This window comes from Harpia harpyja, chromosome 7 (assembly GCF_026419915.1).
Source record: "Harpia harpyja isolate bHarHar1 chromosome 7, bHarHar1 primary haplotype, whole genome shotgun sequence".
NCBI classification, from domain to species: domain Eukaryota; kingdom Metazoa; phylum Chordata; class Aves; order Accipitriformes; family Accipitridae; genus Harpia; species Harpia harpyja.
The window spans coordinates 15,509,789-15,529,922 of NC_068946.1; the positions used below are offsets into that span (position 1 = coordinate 15,509,789).

A 20,134-nucleotide genomic window follows, 5' to 3' on the forward strand; every position below is an offset into this window, starting at 1 on the left:
GTAGATGCTATAAGTTCCAGTAATCCACGTGTCATAGACGATGCCAGAGCAAGGAAATTATCGAATGATCTCAAGAGATGCACTTACTATGAAACCTGTGCTACTTACGGACTCAACGTGGAGAGAGTCTTCCAAGACGGTAAAGATTACTTTTTTCATTTGGCACATCACACAATACTGTAGCTAGTTTTTTAAATAATTGCTGATGTCTGATAGCTTAGGTACTTTTTTGTTTTGCAAGTGTTCATTAATGTTTAGTTAAAGAAAATGCCCGCTTTTGGAGATTTGTTTTGTTGTATTATCTTAAATGAAGTAGAGGGCTCCTTATGCTGAACACAGCACATGTACACTCTTGTATTCTCTACCAGCACCTTTAGTCTTAAGCATCTTGAGCTATTTTTAGTCTTTATTTATTTTTCAGTTTTCTTTGGTGCTTTATTTTAGCAAAGTTTTCTTTGTTTTGATTTAGTGCTCGTGGAGGTGTTGCGAGGCTATTTGTGAAAAGTTGTTGAAAATTGTCTTGCACGTTTGAGAAACTGAGAATAAATTGAGAAAATTGGTATGAATAGGGTAATCGGGAGAAGTAACTCATGGCATTCATGGAGTGTTAGTGGACAGTCTTGTGTAGGGGTTCAGAAGTAAAGTTGGCTGCTTAAGGGTGGTTTAAAACATCATTAGCAGCAATGTTCTAGTTTGCCTTGTAGGAGGTACTTGGGATTGTTGTGTACCATCTCAAAAAAAGGAATAACAAAAGTGCTTTCTGACCGTCTGTAACTTTTTTGGAACAGTTAACCCTTGGAATAAGTTCTGTGGCTGGAGAAGTGATGCTGAACTTGGTCTTTACTGTATGAGATGGGCTTTGTGCCCCCTCTAGTGGAAGTTCAGCCAGGTGGCTTGGGGCTTTGCTGTCTGCTCTTCTAACCGTGGTTATTGTCTAGTGGCTGAACTTGTCAGCTTCTCATCGCAGCAGTTCTGCTGCATGTAAAAGCCTTCTTAATTATGTTGAAATACTTCTCAGAGCTCCTTAGTTCTGGGTTTTTTGTTGCCAGCTTTTCAGTGCAAAGACCTGTGCCGTCTGTGGTTTTGTGAGACAGTGTCACATCAGTACCTGTCAGAGATGTGTGTGAAGACAGCTAAAATTAAAAAAAGGCAAGCAAAACATTCCATTTTTTAAATGGAAAAAAGAAAGCAAAACATTCACATTTTTAAATGGAAAATACTGACGTGCACTGCACTAGGTTTAATTCCAAGTAAGGGTGTTTTTACCTACCCTGTTGGTAGGATTTCAGAGAAGAGCATTTAAAGCTGTATCTTTGTGCTTTGCTCACTGTTTTCGCTTGAACTAGTTGCAGAAATTACTGTGTTCACTGCTTAGATTTTTCTGTATTGAGTCTGAGTTTCAAAGAACCATTAGGGTTTTTTGTTAGTACATTTTGTTAGTACATTTGTGAGTGCTAGCTATAGTTAGATTTTTTAATTATATATTCCAGATTGTGGTGTTTGTGGATCTTTGTACAGCCTATATTTGCACACCCCTCTTCCCCCTTTCCTTTCTTAGGGACCTTTTGAGAGAGAAGTCTCTTGGCACAAAGCTAGTGTGATAAACTTGTAAGCTTCCAGAAAGCTTATTTGTGTGTCTGTTAAATGTCGGTAGTAAGTAGAAGGAATTGACAAAGATCATGTGTTTAAGAAATATCAAGCTTTTGTTTTACCTACATGGCACTCAACCAACTATGTAATATCTGCCAACTAATAGGATTAGGAATGCTTCTGTATAAATGTGCTACAGTTGCCAGACATGTCTGGGACCAAATCCAGTTCCTGATAATTTTTGCTGTTTATTTCAGCAGGAAACAAAGCAACTTCTTAATCCCGTTAAATGAGGGGGTGTGAATGAACAGTGCAAGTTGTTAATAGGGAGCACTTGATTAAATGACGCTTGGTTTGTGCAACTCTAGGAGGTTCAGGTTGAATGTAATCTTAATGTTTTTAGTGGCTTCTTCAGAGGGTTCATATAGTCTGTATGCGGACCACTGAAAGGCAAGGGGTAGAAGTGCAGAAGTTTGAAGAAAACTTCTAAATTATCTTTCCTTTAGAAAAAGGATCTGACATATTGTTGGACCGTACATCAGGAGGCTGTCTTGCTGGGACACACATGGTATGTTGGGGAGGGCTGTCGTTGGCACCAGCCAGTGCTGTAGGTGATATCACCATTGCTTTAGTGACCATTAATGCTGTGAAAGCCTTTGACTAATGAGAACAACTTCGCTTTTTTTACTGTTTTAGGCAATGAACAGGTTATATCTTTTGTGAAATTGTATTCAATAGGAAATAAAAGCCAGTATGATGAAATGTACACTAGTTTTACACACACCCTCCAATTTTGTTCCAATGCCTTTTTGTGTTGGTAGGCCTGGAATATAAAATGTATATAACCACACCTGATGTAATTTAATAAAACTGCCCAGAATGGCTTGTGACTTGACGTCACTGGCACATCACCTGTAGAATACTGTAGTGCTTTGTGAGTCTGAATGTGTGCAGCCAGTCTGTTACCTTGCTGGCTTCTGCTTAGTATCGCGTCTTCTCTGATGCTGCTGTTAAACTGGAGTGGCTCTTCCTCATCTTATACTAAAGGATTTGGGGCCCCCCCTTCAACAGGGGAGCAAACATCTGCCTGGTTACATGATTTGGACTCCATACCCATGGTTTAGTTTTGGTTTTTTGGGTTTTTTTTTAAATTGCAAGTGAATTCTGCAATACAACCTTTTGAGGGACTGCCTCTTGGGTATCCCTCAAGGGACTTTTGAGCCCTGTTTGCTCTAAGTCAAGCAGCACAGGACATTGGTTAATAACGTCTCTTTGTGTTCGGATCCTTTCCAAAATAAATGGAGCTGATTATCCAACATCAGAAAGCCTAGTCTGATTTGAAAAAAATGCTTCTTGATGTAAATATTGTCCATGAACAAGGAAAATAAGGGATGAGGGGAAGAGGGACAGGCAAAGTAGAGGTCTTCACGTAGTATGCTCTTAAGTGTTTCTTATTATTTTGCGGAAACCCTCAGTCAGTGCCAGCAGCCTTCATAAATTAATTGTGTTTTTCAGCAAACTTGAAAGGGGTACAGGCCAATTATTGCATTTCATTAATAGATGAATGGATAAGACAGGTTTTTTTATTGTGTGTAGCTGAGGAAAAATAGTTGTTGACGAGTTAGTAGCTGTATGCAAGACATAAAGCTACTATACCTATCAAGACCGCTTCTGTATTGAAATTGTTTTTAGACTTTGCTCCCAGCTGGATGGGTATCCATTCTTGGGATTTAGGTATAGGATTTAATCGCTATTTATCATATTCCAGGGTAGGTAATGCTTGGTATTTAGATGCTCCAAGTGTTTGCTTTGGTAGGTCCATGAGGGTATTTTAGTATGTTGACCAAGGTCCCACAGCTTTTCCTGGCTCGTAACTTTGATGAACGCTTCACTTCTTGTAAATTTTTAGAATAATGTTGATTGCTGTGGGTGGTTTGGGGTTTTTTGTTTGTTTTTAAATGTGTATATTGCACTGGATGCAATAGGCGAGACTGGGTTTGGTTTAGTCATGTTAGCTTTAGTGCTCTCATTTTGCATGCAACGACTCCTATTTGATACTTTTTTTAATCAAGTCAAACACTCTGCAATGGTTTGCATCAGCTGTGATTTACATACATAAGAATTTATGGTCCAAATGCAGCCTGTTCTTTCTCTTCCCCTTCTGTTTTTCAGGAACTTTGAATTGCCAGTGAGTTGGTAAATCTGAAACTGTCTGTAAACCTCCATTGTCCAAACCCCTGTTGCCAGTCCAAGTTAGAGCAGACTTTTCTTTAGCATACCAGTTATTAGTTTTGTTACAAAAGGTGCTGTTTTACAAGCTTTTTCTAAAGTCTAGTTTCTTGTTTCTTTTCTGCCTTGATGTGATGTAGAACTACCTTTTGGAGGAAGAAATTGGAAATGGCATGGAAGGGTCTTTTACTCCTTCATTGCACACACATTAGAAATTAAATTTCTAATTTTTCCCTTGCAAGCATCCACTGAACTCTGTTAGTGGTCATCTATTATGACTTTTGTCTATTATAACTAATTTCTTATTTTCCCCTGCAGTTGAGTGGTAGACTAATTTAACTTGAATGGTTATTATTATGAGAATGTTACTTTATTCTTTAGTTAAATCCAAATACATTGTTTACAATGCTTCATTACAGTTGATTAAGGTCACTATTGATTGTAACAGAGTATAGAATCATAGAATCATTTAGGTTGGAAAAGACCTCTAAGATCCTTGAGTCCGTAGGTTCATATTTTATAATATGAACACTGCTTTACAATAATATTTCACTTTTGTCTGCAGAAGCTTCTTATGAAGGCTGATGTGTAGTTAATGTACATCTATGTATTTTTAGATAACTTTTTTAATGCTTTAAGAAGCTGAACACTGTAATTTGTAAACAGTTCCTGTCAGGATGGTTATTCTCAGTCCTTTGGAATGTGCATATGATGAATCACTCATTTTCCGATATCCTAATAATAATTTACAAATTAAACTGTTTTGATAGTGTACTAGAGCTTGTAATTTCCTAAGTGTAATAAGTATTCAGGCATCCTGTGATGTGATGGTCAGCTGTTCCGTGTAAAAGTTTGTACTCTAAAGTGAAGCAGGATTTTGAACATTTGAGAGAGCTGTTTTTAACCTTCAGCATTGTCCCACTTGGGTCTAATCTCTGACGCTGCTTGAAGTCAGAGCTGCACAAGCAGGCCCTGAATTTCAGTCTGAAATAAAAAAGAAAAATTCTGGGTTCCAGGGAATTACCTTAATAACATGCCCAACAATGGAGGATAATAAATTCTTTTTTAGCTTTTGATATTTGGAATTGTTGGACAGGGGAATTATATTTAAAAAATAGGATCAAATGCTAATATGATCCATTTTACTTCAGCTTTCCCAATTAAGAATTAGGGTGGTTTTTTTCCCTGCTTATCAGAATGGATTTTATCAATGACATTGGAAATGATTATTTTAATATTTCTTGTCAGCACAGTATTGTAATGACTGTGTACTGCCCCAGGATGCCTTTTTAATGATTTTAGCCTTCTTGAATTAGCTTGATGTACCATTAATGCATAAGAATTGCTTTTATTTTTGTTCACGATGTATTCATAATTGCACATCTTTCCCTGCTTTATGTTCAGATTTTCTTTGACCCATTTAACTGAGTGCCATGCAGTTCTCTGACGTCGCAGAGGAAAAGCAAATGTTCAAATATTTAGAGGGTAAAATTTTACCATCAATGTAGTTTGTATCACTGGGTGTGAAACAAACTGGTTTGAATCTTAATTTCGATTCAGTAGAGTCTGTTACTGTGGCTTAGCAGTTTACTTTGGTTGTATGCCTGCTAGTGATCAAAGTAGAAGATACTTATATCTTTCAGCATAAACTTTCAGTATGGAGATCCTTTGTATTGCTGTAGTTACCACTGTAACTATGTGCATAAGGCAAAATGCTGAAAACCTACTGGTTAGTCATGTCAGTATTATAACTTTAAAAATTTGGGGGAGAGAAAGCCAATCCTAAGGGCTTGCGGTCTGACCCACTTGTGTAGTTAGTTAGTAGGAATACCTAGAACTGTATTTCTTCTGTGTGTGTGTATATATATACACACGTATGTATTTGCGTGTCTGTATATACACATATATGTATTTGTGTGTCTGTGTGTGTGTATATACGTTACTGATGAACCTTGCTGGGAAGGGATTTCTGCAGTGTCAGGGTTTAGAGCCTCCCTGTTAAGGTGCTGTTAGAGACATTGCATCCTGTGAAGATGCACTTGGGGGAAGATTTTTGGCCCCACTTACTTGTCTCAGATACCGTGGATGGCATTGCTATTGCCCTGTCTGTCTTAGGAAAAGTGCTTCGGTTAGGGTTGAGGTTTGGAAAACTCAGATAGCCCATTCTGTTGTGCATGTGGTGTCTGTTACATGAGTTGTCAAACACAGATTTGGGAGGTTTTACCTTGTGTGGATGGCTGTAACACAGAAATTTTGAAATAAAAATGCCCTAAATAGCAATAAACCTGTGAATATTGAGGCAGGAGTTACAGATACATAATGGCAGAGGCTACTGCTGCCTCACAGTTTGGACCTTTCGCTGTAGTGCTGCGCTGTTGCCGTTGTTTTTGGATGCTTTATTTGCAAATTAAACTAATCTTTTATTATGGAGTGTGTCTAGTGTGTGTAAAAGCTTACCAGAAATATTTTATTTCCAAATCCAAATAATATTTCTGATGTTGTGTTGAACAACTGTGTCTAAAAGGGGTATCTTGAAGTACAAATTCTCCGTTAAAGGATGGAAGATGACAAATTAATCCTCGTACAGCCAGATTGCGGGGAAAGGCTGTCACTTGCTATCAGTGTTACCAAGTCAGCTTTTATAGATGTATTTTCTTTAGGAAACGTTAATCAGTCTAATGGGAAGTAAATAAAGTCTCTGTCCTATTCTGCTGACAGCTATTTTAGGAAGAGGCAATATTCACTCTTGCACTAAATACGGCCTGAAGGCTTCTTCAGTTTGGGAGTGGGAGGCTGGGGCAGTGGGGACCCAAGTGCGGGGCAGAGCTGGGGAGCAGGTCCTCTGGCTCCTGGAATTCCTTTGATTTTGGTAAGGCGCAGCTGTGACCTTTTGGAGAGCGCTTGGCATCTCAAGCGATGTGACGTGCCGCTCTGGTAGCTCATTAGTTAGGCTACTCAGAGGCGGACTGAATACTCGTTCGTTAGGCTAGTCAAAGGTGGGCTGGATCAGCCTACTAAAACTGACACGCTCCTCCGTGCTGCAGCAATACTGGGAACCAAATCCTTTTGGTTGTGAGGTCCAGGTATTTGCATTTCACTTTTTTTTTGTTGTTGTTGTTTTGTTTAAGAAGGAGAAATAAAAGGGATGTAAGTTTTGCCCTTAGTACTACGGCTCATCCGGGAGCAACAACCCCTCAGCCCCCTTCGTTTTAAGAACCCCGTTGGCGTATAAACGAACATAAAATTAACGCTTCAGTGTAACGCTCCGACGTCAATCAAGCACGGCAGAACCCGGCGGCTGGAGCTGGATGCCGGGGGCGGCGCCGGCTCCCCCCGCGGCCGCCAGGGGGCGCCGCAGCCGCGGGACCCCGCCGGGCCGATCCCGGCGGCGGGCCGTGAAACCCGCCCTCCTCCCTCAGCGGAGAGGTGAAGGCTGAAGGCTCTTCCCGAGTGCTGCTGCTGCTGCTGCTGCTCCTCCTCCTCCTCGCCGCCGGCCCCTTTGCTCCCGCCGAAGGCCCGGGTGGCGGCCGGCTTCCTCCAGGCGGAGGACTTGGGGCTGTTAGCTTCGTAGCCTCTCGCGAGCTGGCCGGTGGGACTCGCCAGCAGCCTGGCTGTGTGCGCTGCCCTGGGCTTTATGGCACGGAGGTTACCTGAAGCGGTTAGAAGCTTGGGGCTCGCCTCCCTGCGTGGAGAAGGCAGCGGGCGTGAGGAAGCTTGGCCTTGTCGGCTGAGGGCTTGCTCTGTCACCGGCTTCCTTCGTGATGCTGGTGGGCAGTATTTCTAGACTTGGTTCTTGCTCTTGAATTTGAATATCACTGACATTTAAGCTGTTAGTGTTCAAAAGTTCCAAATTTCAATTTTTCTTCATTCCATGCGGGAGAAATATGTTTTTTAGATGCCTCGTGTGCTACCTATTTTAAAAAAAAAATTAAACAGAACAACCCATACCCTTTCATGGCAGTAGGACTTCAGGTCCAAATGTGGTAGAACAGCCCTTTCCAAGACGTTTCACTTGCTAGAGCATGTGCCTCTCTGGTTTGCTGTCTGTCTTTCCAGGAACAACATGCCATAGCTGAGCACAGAAGCGGTAATTCTCTACTTGAGTAAATTCTTTACTTGAATGCCACCGTGCGGTATTCTTTCTTTTCCTATTTTGTATTGCTTGGGGAAGATACAGCAGATTTTTAATAGGTGTTAATATATCTTACAAACTGTCTTTAGAGAATTTTCTTTGGAGCTTTGTATAACTGAATTAGAAAATTCAAAGAATTTAGTAATGAGAATCAGTAGAAAAAAGATATAAATACATAAATCTGATATGGCTTGTCTTGCAAAGTCTATTTCTGCATACATTTTGTTCTGAACTTGATGTTATTTTAGTATGAAACTTTGCCCTGACTCCTGCCTGACTTTAACTCTTATGTGCCATTAATAAATGGGAAGATTTAGTTTGTGCAGTTCTGGAAACAAGAATTTCACTCCATCAGTGGTTTTGTAGTGGCTGCTTTTGTTTACACAGACTATCTCCCCGGACGTACTGATTTCCATTTAACCTCTCAGACCCATAACCTTAGATGGCATGTTCTCCACCAGTTCTGATGTCGTAAATCAGACTGCACATTGTTATGGGAGGCTCCCATGTTAGTTGGTAGGAGGAAATTATTCAGTATCTGAAATCAATATCATATAGAAAGGCTTGAAGTGAGCTCTACGAATTACGTACTGCCTGGAGAAACAGCAAGAGTATGAAGAAGTCTTCATCCTGGGACGCAGTTAGCATCAGCAGGACTGGGCTGGAAAATGGCAGGTATTTGTGCAAGCAATGTAACACACTATACCGCAGCCCCTTTTCCTTGGATTTAATTTTGTGAAGGATTAACTGAAATTCACACTTTATACATTACAGTTCAAGATTTTTTTTCTGTTGTCCCTGGGGACTTAAAAGGTCTCTTCTGTATGCAGTTTCCCTCATGCTTGGCAGTTGTTTGTATGTTACAGCCATGCTGTTTGTTGGGACTTTGGCGTGTCCTTTGCCTGGTTGCCACTTTTCATGAAAACTGCAGGGACTTTGCAGGCTTTGGGGCTTTGAGACTTGTACTGCTTCATCAGATTTCTTCAAATCTGCACCCAAATTCAAATGCGAGTGGAGGAAAGAAGAAAAGGAGGTCTTCCAATGACATATCTGCATCCGTTTTTCTCATTCTTGGAATTAAATGATGGGATGAGGAGGTGTAGTCCAGGGTATGGCATTTAAGAAGTGCTGTAATTTGTACAGAGGAGTTGAATGATGTGTAGTGCTTATAAAAGTTCCAGGGAGGTTTAGTTTTTAGCTGTGGTGTGTCATTCACTAGGTTACTTGTAGAAAACAGTAATCTCTGCAGAACTTTCCATGTGACTTACAAATCTTATAGGATTAGTTTTATGGCACATTCTTTAAGTCTTAATTTGAATTGTGTGCGGTAAGGCAGACGACCTAGAAGACGATGGTGATGCAGAGCTACTGATATGATGGAGTAGGTGACAGCTGTTAGATTTTCCGAAGAGTACAATAAATGAAAGACCTAGTTCATCATGTGCAAATTCCTCACTAAACGGAAACAAGAATGTTGATACATTTCATCAAAATGTGAAAGAATAAGATTTCCAGTACTGAAGATTCAAAATTGGTCCAGTAGGTTCATATCCTTGAATGCAAACTCGAAGACAAATCCTGAGGCAGGAAGCATGATAGTTGTTTGGCGGTCAATTGCTTTTTATTGGTGATAGACCTGAGGGTGAGAGGCATAAGCAGTCTGTTTTATAGGATCATGTAAGTTGTGTTTGAGAGATAAAATGTTATAAGCACATTCATGGAATGTCTTGAAAGCAATTAGGAATTGTTTTCCATTAACACCAGAAACTGAAGTAAAAACAAATTCTAGAAGAGGGAGAAAGTTTGAAAATTCCTTATTTTTTAAAACCTCTGCCTTTTCTACAGCTGGTATTGTAAACTTGGAGATTTTGTTTCTGGATGTGTTCTGCCTCATCTGCTTATGCATTCAGTACCATGAATAAAATGTGATTTTTGTTATTGTTCCACCGTATTAATTTGTCCTCCATCAAATGTTAAAAATTGCTGTTGAACATGTATGTGGCAGTAATGTCTGTATTGCACCCGTAGATTAAATTTTAGTTCTGTGTGCCAATGTGGACATAGGCACTAATCTGAAGGACTGTGATTGTTCTTTCTCCAGAGGTGGAGGTTGTGTTCAGTTTTGTAAGCATATCTGAAATGACAGTATCTGCTCTCATTTTTTTGTTAAGCATCGAGTACCATTTCTAATCTATAGCAATAAACTACCACTTTTTTAAAATGCAGGGCATAGACATAAGCCTCTCTGAATACATGGCATTTTTTGATATCATGTGGAAACATGCTTTCCATTTTTTAGATTTTAAATACTAATCTATTCCTGCTTTGTCATTTTACAGTCTGTGTTAACGCATTTGTGCTGCTGCTGTGTTTAGTACCTTGGGAAAATATCACTGCTGCTAAACTGTCTTGCATTTTGCAGAGCCTTACTCTCAATAAAGAAAAAAACAGAAAACCAGAATAGAAATATGTCAGATGTCCTGTCAGGTTGACAGAGGTTGAATTAAGGAAAAACATCCCCCTGCTAAATTTTGTCATGCTGCAGTTCCTGGTGGGGCTGGTGACAGAAGCTGAAAAGAGCAGTGACAATTTCTGCAATTCTTTTCGAGCTAAGTGACCTGAACAGCAAACTGATTGCATAGCGAGTAACACGGTAACAGCACGGCTGCTAACAGGGCTCAATTGTGGGGGATGTATCCAAATACAACAATTAAAAAAAAAAAAAAATACTGCTTGGTAATATCTGTTAGCTAGATGATTCTTTAGCTCTGCTTTTGCAGTGGCTAATGATGCTGTAATGGAGGGTGCAGGAGCTGACCACAAGGTCAGATAAGGGCCAAAAAGGGCTTCAGCAGAGCGTGAGCTCCTTAAAATGCCAGTTTAAATTTTTTTCATTACAGCGACAACCTTTTTCTTACTTGCATCTGTTTTATTTCTAAGAGGCCAATCTAAATTGTGGCTCATTTGCTGTGTTTTGGGGGATAGTCTGCCTTGCTAGCAAGTCTTTGTTGCTCTTCTTACTGTGATACTCTTTATTATGGTACGATCACTTAATCTGATTTTTTTTCTTAAATTTTTATTGACAAATCTCAAAATGTGTTAACACCTCATGTGCTGCCTTACAGTATGTGTTCTGTACAGCTTGTCCAGCAAGTTCTCAAATACAGAGGGCAGTGAGAAATGTCTAAAGCTTGTTTTCTTTAATTATCCTCAATATGTTGTCCCTTGGTCATTGGTTTTAACTGTCCTTTGTGGATTTAACTTTAAATTTGTTAGCACAAAATGACTTTGATGGCTTACTATCGCTGAATGAAAGAATAAGAGCTAACATGCAAGGTGTTTTGTCTCAAGGCAGATGTAAGGGAAGATGCCCCCTGCTCTTTGCTATAAAACTGACTGTGAGAACACCACCAGCCTGCTCAGAGCATCACCAGAGTGTTTTGGAACACCTGGAGACAAAACCTGTGCTCAGGGTAGAAAGTAGAGGCTGTCAGAACAAAGGCGGGAGGCAATACCAAGCCTCGGGAGTCTTGTGAGAAAATCTGGCTTCACCTTGAGAAGCAGTCGTGGTGTGCACTGTTCTCTTGGTGCATCGTGCCGTGGTATTTCCAGCCATCCCTTGAGGTTCCAGAGAATAATTGTTGCTCTTATATTGTTATTTCTGGCATACAGCATAGTGAAGGTCTTTCATCTGAGTTGTCAAACAGAAAGCTCTGTCAAAATGCTGATACTACATTTCTATCTCTTAGTTTCTATAACTTTTGTCTGTTCCCGGGTGTGTTTGCAGTGTATTTAGTAACATTTATTAAGGAGAATAGCTTGCTTTTTCTTCTTATAATAAAGGGATGCTTTTGTTTGAGCTATCAAACATTTAAGACTGGTGTAATAAACATAATCCTTTTGTAATGTTCTCTGTTGTGTAACAAACACTTTTTAAACATCAAAGTTTATTATTAGCATAGGTTGCTCTTCAAAAGCGATTTCTGAAATGCATTGCAAATTGTTGCCTTTCAACTAATCTGTATGCATATGCAAATCCTATTGAAACTGTTTGCTTCTCTGGGATTAGCACTTGTGTATTCAGAGTTTAAAAGCCTGCATGAATGTATGGGGGTGGTGTGTGTAGTAAACCAGAATAAGTGTTGGCATTAGTCTTCCAAATTTCTATGCCAGAAAACATCTAGCACTACTATCGAGTTTAAAATACATGCTTTTTCCTCATTCTTTATAAACTGGAGAATCCTTAAACTAATTGCATATAATTTAACTTTGAAATTGAAATTTGATCTGATGAGGTTGCTTGCAGAGGTAAGTCCCTAGTGTTGCAGAAAGAGACTTGTGCCTGTTAAAGGTGGAACTTTTGCCTCTTCCCACTTAGAAAAAAAGCATTTGCACCAATCTTGTACTGTGATTGTCATCAACAGTACATGCACAGTGAATTTTATCTGTAAGTTACTTGTTTTATTTCAGTTTTTAGAGAAGATGGGATTGGCCCATTTGTTGACCAGTCTTAAACAGCGAGTTGCTTAACGGACAACTTGATTTACTGTCAGTTATTAAGACTGCTGGTGGATGGTCAGGCCTGGCAAGTCGGGGTGTTTCGAGATGCTTGTTAAGGGATATAAACCTTAGCTGGATGCAGTATTGGGCTAGGATAGCTGTTGGCATCTGGGCATCCCAAATCCTTTGCTAAGGATAAAAATATCCCTTGAACATAGGGAAGCTTGTTGTCCTGTTCGTGTGGTTGCTTTAATGATGCCTAGATTCTTGGGGTAGTGCAATCCTTAATGTGTATTTTGTAAATCAGTGTTGTTCACTTGTATCAAGCTCTTTCTTTTCCTTAGTTATTTGAGTTGAGTATGCACGTGTGCCCAAAGCAGCATGGCCAGACTCTGTCCACTGTAGGATCTAGTTAGGATTTTGTGGAAAACGGGAGAATACAGCATAGTATTATATTGTACAACTCGGAAGTAAGTCTGTAGAATATAGAACTACTTTTTGAATAGCCTCTCCACATATTTTGGTATTTCACTAATTTTGTCTTTCCAGAGGTAACAATCTTCCTGTGATCCATGTAGACTTGTTTTAGCAATGCACGCTACATTTTGTTTTTAGTAGTAATCTGGGAAGTTATTTGGCAGGTGGATGGGACCGTGTGGGCTGCCTCTGCGTTAAACAAATTATCTCGACTATTAAGTGTGACTGTTGGGCACAGAGGCTCAACTAGTTTTATTAAGGGATGGCAGAAACTGGGGACTCTGGCAAACTTGTTTGGTGTCAACTTGCTGCTTCCTGTGTGTACCCTTGGTTAATGAAACTTTTTGAGAGTTTTTGGGTTAAAATACCTGTGCTGTGTTTTCTTGGCTGTTACTGCCTGCCTTGATGCTGACAGCTAGTTCATGTAATGGGCTTGTCCTTTTCTTGCCAACGCCTGTGCTTGTAGTACTGCAAACGTCAGGTCAATAAGCTGGCTTCCACCAGTATTAGATTATAACACGTGGAGGCTATGTAAGGAAGAAATGATTTGAATTGCAAGTGTGGTACAAAAATTTTGCTATGAAGAGCTTTTTCTTGCTCATTTGAACTGCCTAGTTTCTGAGATTTGGTTGGGGGGCTGGGGTAGGGGAAGAAATGGTTTCTTGATGGGGACCCTGGCAGTCAGCACATCTGACTTCGCTTCATTACCTGCTGATAATTGGTAACTAATGTGATGTAGCTAAGCTGTGTGCTTTGGCCCTCAGTTCGCTGTTGTTTGGGTTTGACTTTTTTTTTTTTCTTTTGGCTCTCGATTTATAGCCCTTGAATGAAAGTTTCCTGTAACTTCCAAAACTTCGAATTAACTTTTTAAGAAATCTTACACAGATAGAAAAAGAAGGCAGGTTTTTTGAGCATGTTTCAGTCATCTGTGTCAAGTGCTCTGTTCTGCTTGGTAGCAAACACTGCATTCACTCAGGAACCTCTGCGGAGAAGTGGAGAATCTTGACCAGCTGCTCAGCGCCAGTGCCAGTACACGCGTGTTTTGCAGTTGTTACTCAGCTGGCATCACTGCTTAACCAAAAGTCCTTGCATTGTCCAAATTATTTACCATCTTCTCACTGGGATTAATTTCTTTTGCATCTTACATGTACATGCAGCACTGAAGCCTTAATTTCCAGTAGAGCTTCTTCTGAGGAAGACTGTCATCTTTGTCCTTATGACGTCCGGGTGAGATCCGGGAATGCCTGACGAAGGCACAGTGCTGCTGTGGCCATGGGCACAGGATGGAGCTGGCAGCACCTGCTGCCATAGCGCTCCTGCGTGGGCAGGAGTTGTCCTGTCTTCTGGGGAAGCCAGTGTGGTCCCTTTGCAGTGGGATTAAAATCAACAATTAATGTAACTAGGCATGAAGCAGATGTGGTAGGAAAATGGAAATTTGCTTTTATGTGGTGGTGACACACTTGTGATTTGTTTGTGAATTGCTTGTGAAACAAACGTTGTTTATCTTGGATTTTAAAAGTAATATCTAGGACTCGTTCTCAGTCAAGGGATCCTCTACTTTCCTTGGAAGAAAGTAAAGCAGCGTGCTGCTGTCAGCCAGGGTTTGCGGGGTTGATACCAACTGCAGAGAAAGCAATGCATCACTCAGAGCATGAATGCTGGTCAGTCACCTGGGGGAGCTTTAATTCAGAAGAAGAATTAGTACAAAGCTGGTATAAGACTAAAAAGCTAGTAGTTTTGTTAATAAATGTATGAATGCATATTCTTTTCAGTTTCAGTATAATAAACCCCAAGATTTCTAAGCACACAAGATCCTGCTGCGTTAGGTACCTTCTGGAGTGTCTCACCACATGCATGCCCTTTGAAAAGGCTGAAGATGGTTTTCAGAGTCACAAAAACAATTTTAAATTTAAAGCTTGAAGAAAAACAAACCTTTGCCTGTCTGCACTTAATGAAGGAACATTATTGGCAGATGCTGAAGAAATATTTTTCCATAGAAAATTGGATTTTGTGCATAAAACTTGTTAATGTTAATAAAGACAGGTCATTACTGGTTTCAAGTCATATATGCAAAATCCAAGAGATGTAGTGTGCTAGTGGTGCTTCTGTTGGTGATACTTTTGTATAAAAAATATTGTGAGGAGTAAATCAGCTTCAGTTTAGCATATATACAATTGACTTGCTCTCATCATTTATGCCTCTTCTGATGGCTGATACAGTTGCTTGTGTCTTAGGCATCATAATTTACAGTCTCGCGGAAAGGTATGTTTAGATTTAAGCTGTGCAATAGTGTAACTAATGAGAAATAGAGGAAATTTATAGCACTTGATGATTGATTGGATAAGTGCCTAGACATTAATTGAAATCTGAGGACTCCCAGCTGTCTTTCAGTTTAAAAAAAAAAAAAAAAAAGTCTTTTTGGACAAGCAAAACTATTACTTCGTAGTATTTTGGAAGTACTTCTCATGTTTATGGAAAACATGGTTTGAATGGAGAGGTGGGAAGTTGGTAGGGTTTTTTGTAATTTGCCAGTGCTTGGGTAACTAGTGTATGTCCCCTAATCAGCTGCAGGAACTGATTAATTTGTACCTATAGTGGTATCACTTAGCTCTTATTTTACAATCTCTGTGTGACTTCAGTTGTCTTCCTCAGGATCGTGCATTTTGGCCCCAATTCAGTACAGAAACTTGGCTGTAGTCAGCAGTTTCTGCTTATCTTCTACTTATCTTCCCTGTCCCTGTTTAGCAAAGAGGCACTCAGGCCTAACTGTTGTGTGACAAATTATCTGGATAAATACTTTATATTAATCTCTCCATTAATAATGCTGTTGAACCGGTCATCTCTAAAGAGATTGCACAGCTTTCTTCTGTGCTGTCATTCTATAAATGTACCATTCTTGCTGAAGCTTAGTCTTGTGAAAATGTCTAAATTTTCCCATTAAGTGCTTAAAAAGTAATAAAACTAAAGCCATTAGCCTTCACTCGTCAGATCTGTATCAAGAGAAATATTCTTCAGTGCAATAAATCTGATCAAATGTTCGACATTTATATCATTTGAATTCATTCTCTGGAAATGGACCTTTGAAGGTAAATTGCATTAAGTAGGGCAGTTTAAATTTTTAATACAATCTTATTGTAACTGTTAGCAAATGATTAAAGTGCAAAGGGGGGGCTTATATGTTTTGTGAGATTTATATTAAATGCTATATGATGCTTCTACTCTGGTGGGTAGCTGCTTTTATGACAGCTGAACATGCATAAAACCCACAAAAGCAAATAAAGAATTTAGCCTTTAGTAATAGAGTAGATGACTTTATATCTGCTATTGGATTTGTGGAGATAGTTTTTGGAACGGGATTTATTTCACCTGCGAGTGAAGCAGCAGTCTTGCTAACAATAAGCTTAAGTGTTTTTCTAATGGGAATTAGCGTGTCTGAGAGGTGGATTCTGATGGCTCAGTGGACAAGTGCTGATGTGTTTGTGCGTCTTTTGGATGTTGCTGTAGTGTTGCTTTTGCTTTGCACAGTGTATGTGTTCTTACATTGTAACTCAGTTTTATAGATTGTCACCTTTGGGCGCAGCTGCATCGGTATGGTAATAGTGAAGTTTGAGTCTCTTAAAAGTACCTCAAATGCTTTTATTTTGAAAAATTCTGCTAGGGAGGGGCAGCAGCTATGTGGTGTGTATCTAGTGCTCGAAAGCCGTCAAACTGGTTTTGTCCACAGATGCAGCACACCTTGAAGACAGAGCTGCTGATGTTTGAGGCAGACAGTCAGGAGGCTGGAAATTTTCTCCGTGAGACACGATACCTGGCTTCTTTTTGTTTTCTCCAAGGAGAATATTCACATCTTGAGGAATAATATCCATATTTTAAGTGAGAGAAGTAATATTTGTTCAAATTGTATAGTGAATGTGATGTTTTTGATGTATCCCAGGAGTCAGGTTAAAATGGACAGAGGTGTCAGGGGTTTTGCTGCTCCTCTGGACCTCTGATATGCCCAGGTACTTCTAATCAAAGCACGGATGACTCCTTTATGTGTAAATCGTCTGCTTTGTAGTATTTGGCCTGCCATATGACTACATCTACCAGATGTGCCAGGAGGACAGGGGAAGACAGAAATAGCTTGCCATTAATTTTAATCCATCACTACAGAACAGAAGTGTGCCTTCAATTATATGGTTTTATTAATCAAGCTGCAGTTTGGAGCAATATCATCATGCTTGCATCACACAGTGACAGGGAAAGTGTGATGGTTGGAAAACGGGATAAAAATAACAATTTAGGAGACAAAATGCTGGGTTTGATTAAACATATGCATTACAGCTACTCTGCCTATGTGAAGTTTGATATTAAGAACATGGAAACAAAAGAGAACCAACTTCTTAATGGCAGAGCCACCTCTATGGATTATTTCAAATAGATAGTAGCTGAAAATAAATTTTGAAGAGTGTTACAGAATTGCCATAGAATACCAGTGAAAGTCATGAATATTCATTGGTTAAGTAGTTAATACCTAGATGTAACAAGGCATAAGTGAGGCTGGACATTTAAATGCTAAATAAAATCTGGTAGTTTTCCACAAGAACAATTAACCATTAGCAGAGCATCAGAAAGATGGACAGCGTAGCTTGTGCTTGGAGTGCCCTTAAACTGCATTCTGTTTTTTACCCTGTCTTCCAGCCACATCATATTTGTCTTGCAACTTCAGAGATTAGCATCTGTCTGCTTTCTGCCAATTCAGGCTGGAAGGGGAGTTTATGTCAAAAGTTCGTGGACCATCTTGAGATGGAGCAAAGCTGTAGATTGGGTCACCCATGCTTGAGGTGGTTGTTGACTCTATACCGTGCTTTTCATCCTCCGTGAAGGGGGTGCTAAACCCTGCCCTTACAGCATCCAAACTTGTCTTGCTTACAAACAAGCTTGTTTTAGGGCTGCTGCAATACTTCAGAACTTGAAGATATATAATACTCTGCCACACTGGACACATGGCCCTTGTTTTGGGACCAGGTGTGCTGTGTATGCAGGTAGTTCTGTGATCTCAATGTGCAGTGGCATCTCTGGATTCAGAGACTTCGGGTTGTTAGGAAACAATTTTAAGTTATTTTACCAGTTAAAAAAAAAATCATTGTTTATTTTAATGAAAGGCCTGGGTTTTGGGTAACAGTAAACTTTTTCTTCACAGGTGAATTAATAGAACTATCTGAATGAGGCACAAGTTAAGTTGAATTTGATTTAGTAAATGTGAATGTATTTGTTTCTTTCTATAAGGATGGATAGGTCTGAGTTGCACTAATGTAACCAGAAGCTTTCTATCATTGTATCCTTGTCTGTGTGCTATTATTGGATGTGCCTAAATCTTTAGAAAGTAGAAATGTTGTCTATGAAAACAGTAATTTGATAGCATGCCCCACAAAATAGGCTTTCCATGAAGCTACTTCAAAATGTAAATACGAAATTGCTTGCAAGCTGGTAAAATTCTTAAGCATAGTATTGTTGTATGTTACTGAATTCTATGCTTTGACATGATTAATATGATTAATAAATAACTCTATGTTTTGACATAGAATTCAGTAACATACAACAATACTATGCTTAAGAATTTTATTCTTAAAGGATTATTAAAACCCCAATTATTTTATTTATGGGCATTTTACGAAACGCATCAATTTGACATCATTGTATTTGAATGTGCTGTTTTCTCTTTGTTTGGGGTTTGTCATGTCGTGTGTCATGTCTCCCACCCCCCCCACCCCCCCCGCCCCGTTTCAACATGTTTTAACCTTTGTATTTAAAGTCATACCTTTGTGTGGGAAATAACAGGATTTATGACTTGATTCTGTCATAATGGAAAGATCAGCAGAGCTTCATGATTTACTGGTTAGGTAAATGCATGTGCAAAAGTCTTTACCTGTGTGTCTGACACAGTGTTTGCCTTACAAATCCTCAAGCCATATGCTTCTACTTGCAACGCAGTTCGAGTAGTGAAGAAAACATAGGTTTATTTTTAAAATTTCTTTAGATGCCAGATGGTTTCCAGATTGTCTAGCGGATTTATTGACATATTTGCTTACCTAATCTTGGGAGACAGTGATTTGCATCGAAGTTGGGAATAAGTGATATGCAGTGTTAATCATAGCTACCTGCAGAGGAAAAAATAATATATTGACATTGATTAGAGATATTTAACACTAAGTCTTATTTATAACTTACTTATAAATGTATTTTTGTATTGGTAGAAGTTATTATTTCTGAGAGCCAGAGCTGAAATGTGTACTTCAATGAAAGCATCACAAAAAAATGAAGGTACCAGTGAGGTGTGGTTTTAAATTTATTTTAAGACAAATGTAGTAAAATCTTTTAGAAACGTTAACACTGAACTAGCCCATTGTAGCTGAATTTGATTATTAACTGTGGTGATCACGAAACAGTATTTCTCAGTATAAAATTTGTGTGCTCATACATATATTGCCTATTTACTTGTATTATGAAATAGCCTAATAGTTCTTGGAAACTATCTGTATCTGAGGAGTTATAAAATTGTTTTAGTAGGATGAAAGAATTGCGCATTTTAGTAATAAGATGCAACTTCAACTCTTTTGAGGAGCCTGTGTAGTAAGATAATAAAATTACAATATAATATAATAAAGCTACCAACTTTTCTTTGTAAGGTACATTATGTTCAGTGTATACATTTATTCTGTTGGTTGACTACAGCCAGGGTGAGCTTGAGCTTGCTTTGAAGAGCCTGCTCTGCTACGAGTAGACTTGCTGCTGGGCAGTGTATTAGCCCATCATTCCCAGAAGAATATAAATGGGTATATCAAACAATTGTGTATAGCTTAAAGTTTTAACCATCCCACGTTAGAGAAGGTGAAGACTAATGCAGATAAGTGAAGTATATAGTGTTACTTACCCTGCTTTGTTCATGTTTCGCAGAAGCTATATTTCTAGCTTCATAGCTGCCTACTTGGCTGTCCTGGCAATTTTTTTCATTCCAAAATTAACATGAGTAGCCTTGACTTTGTTCCATCCTGAAGGTAACTGTTTATTACAGTCGGCATTTAAATCCTTCAAGTAGTAGGAGCAATCACACAATAGCTTCATTTCCAGCAAATTAACAGCCCTACAAGGTAATGGAGACATAAATGAAGATAAATTTGTTTTAATATCATGAGGTAAAGGGAATTCAGGTAAAAATTGGATCCT

The 20,134-nt window shown here is 39.2% G+C and overlaps 1 protein-coding gene across 10 annotated transcripts in view; it reads left to right on the forward strand.

The window, feature by feature from the left end:
- AGAP1 (ArfGAP with GTPase domain, ankyrin repeat and PH domain 1) overlaps nt 1-20,134 on the forward strand; it is a 402,057-nt gene that overhangs the window by 159,279 nt on the left and 222,644 nt on the right. For all 10 annotated transcript variants that reach the window (XM_052791201.1, XM_052791202.1, XM_052791204.1 and 7 more), the window contains one exon: nt 5-139. In XM_052791201.1, coding sequence (XP_052647161.1) covers nt 5-139 — 135 coding nt within the window. The remainder of the gene's footprint in view (nt 1-4; nt 140-20,134) is intronic.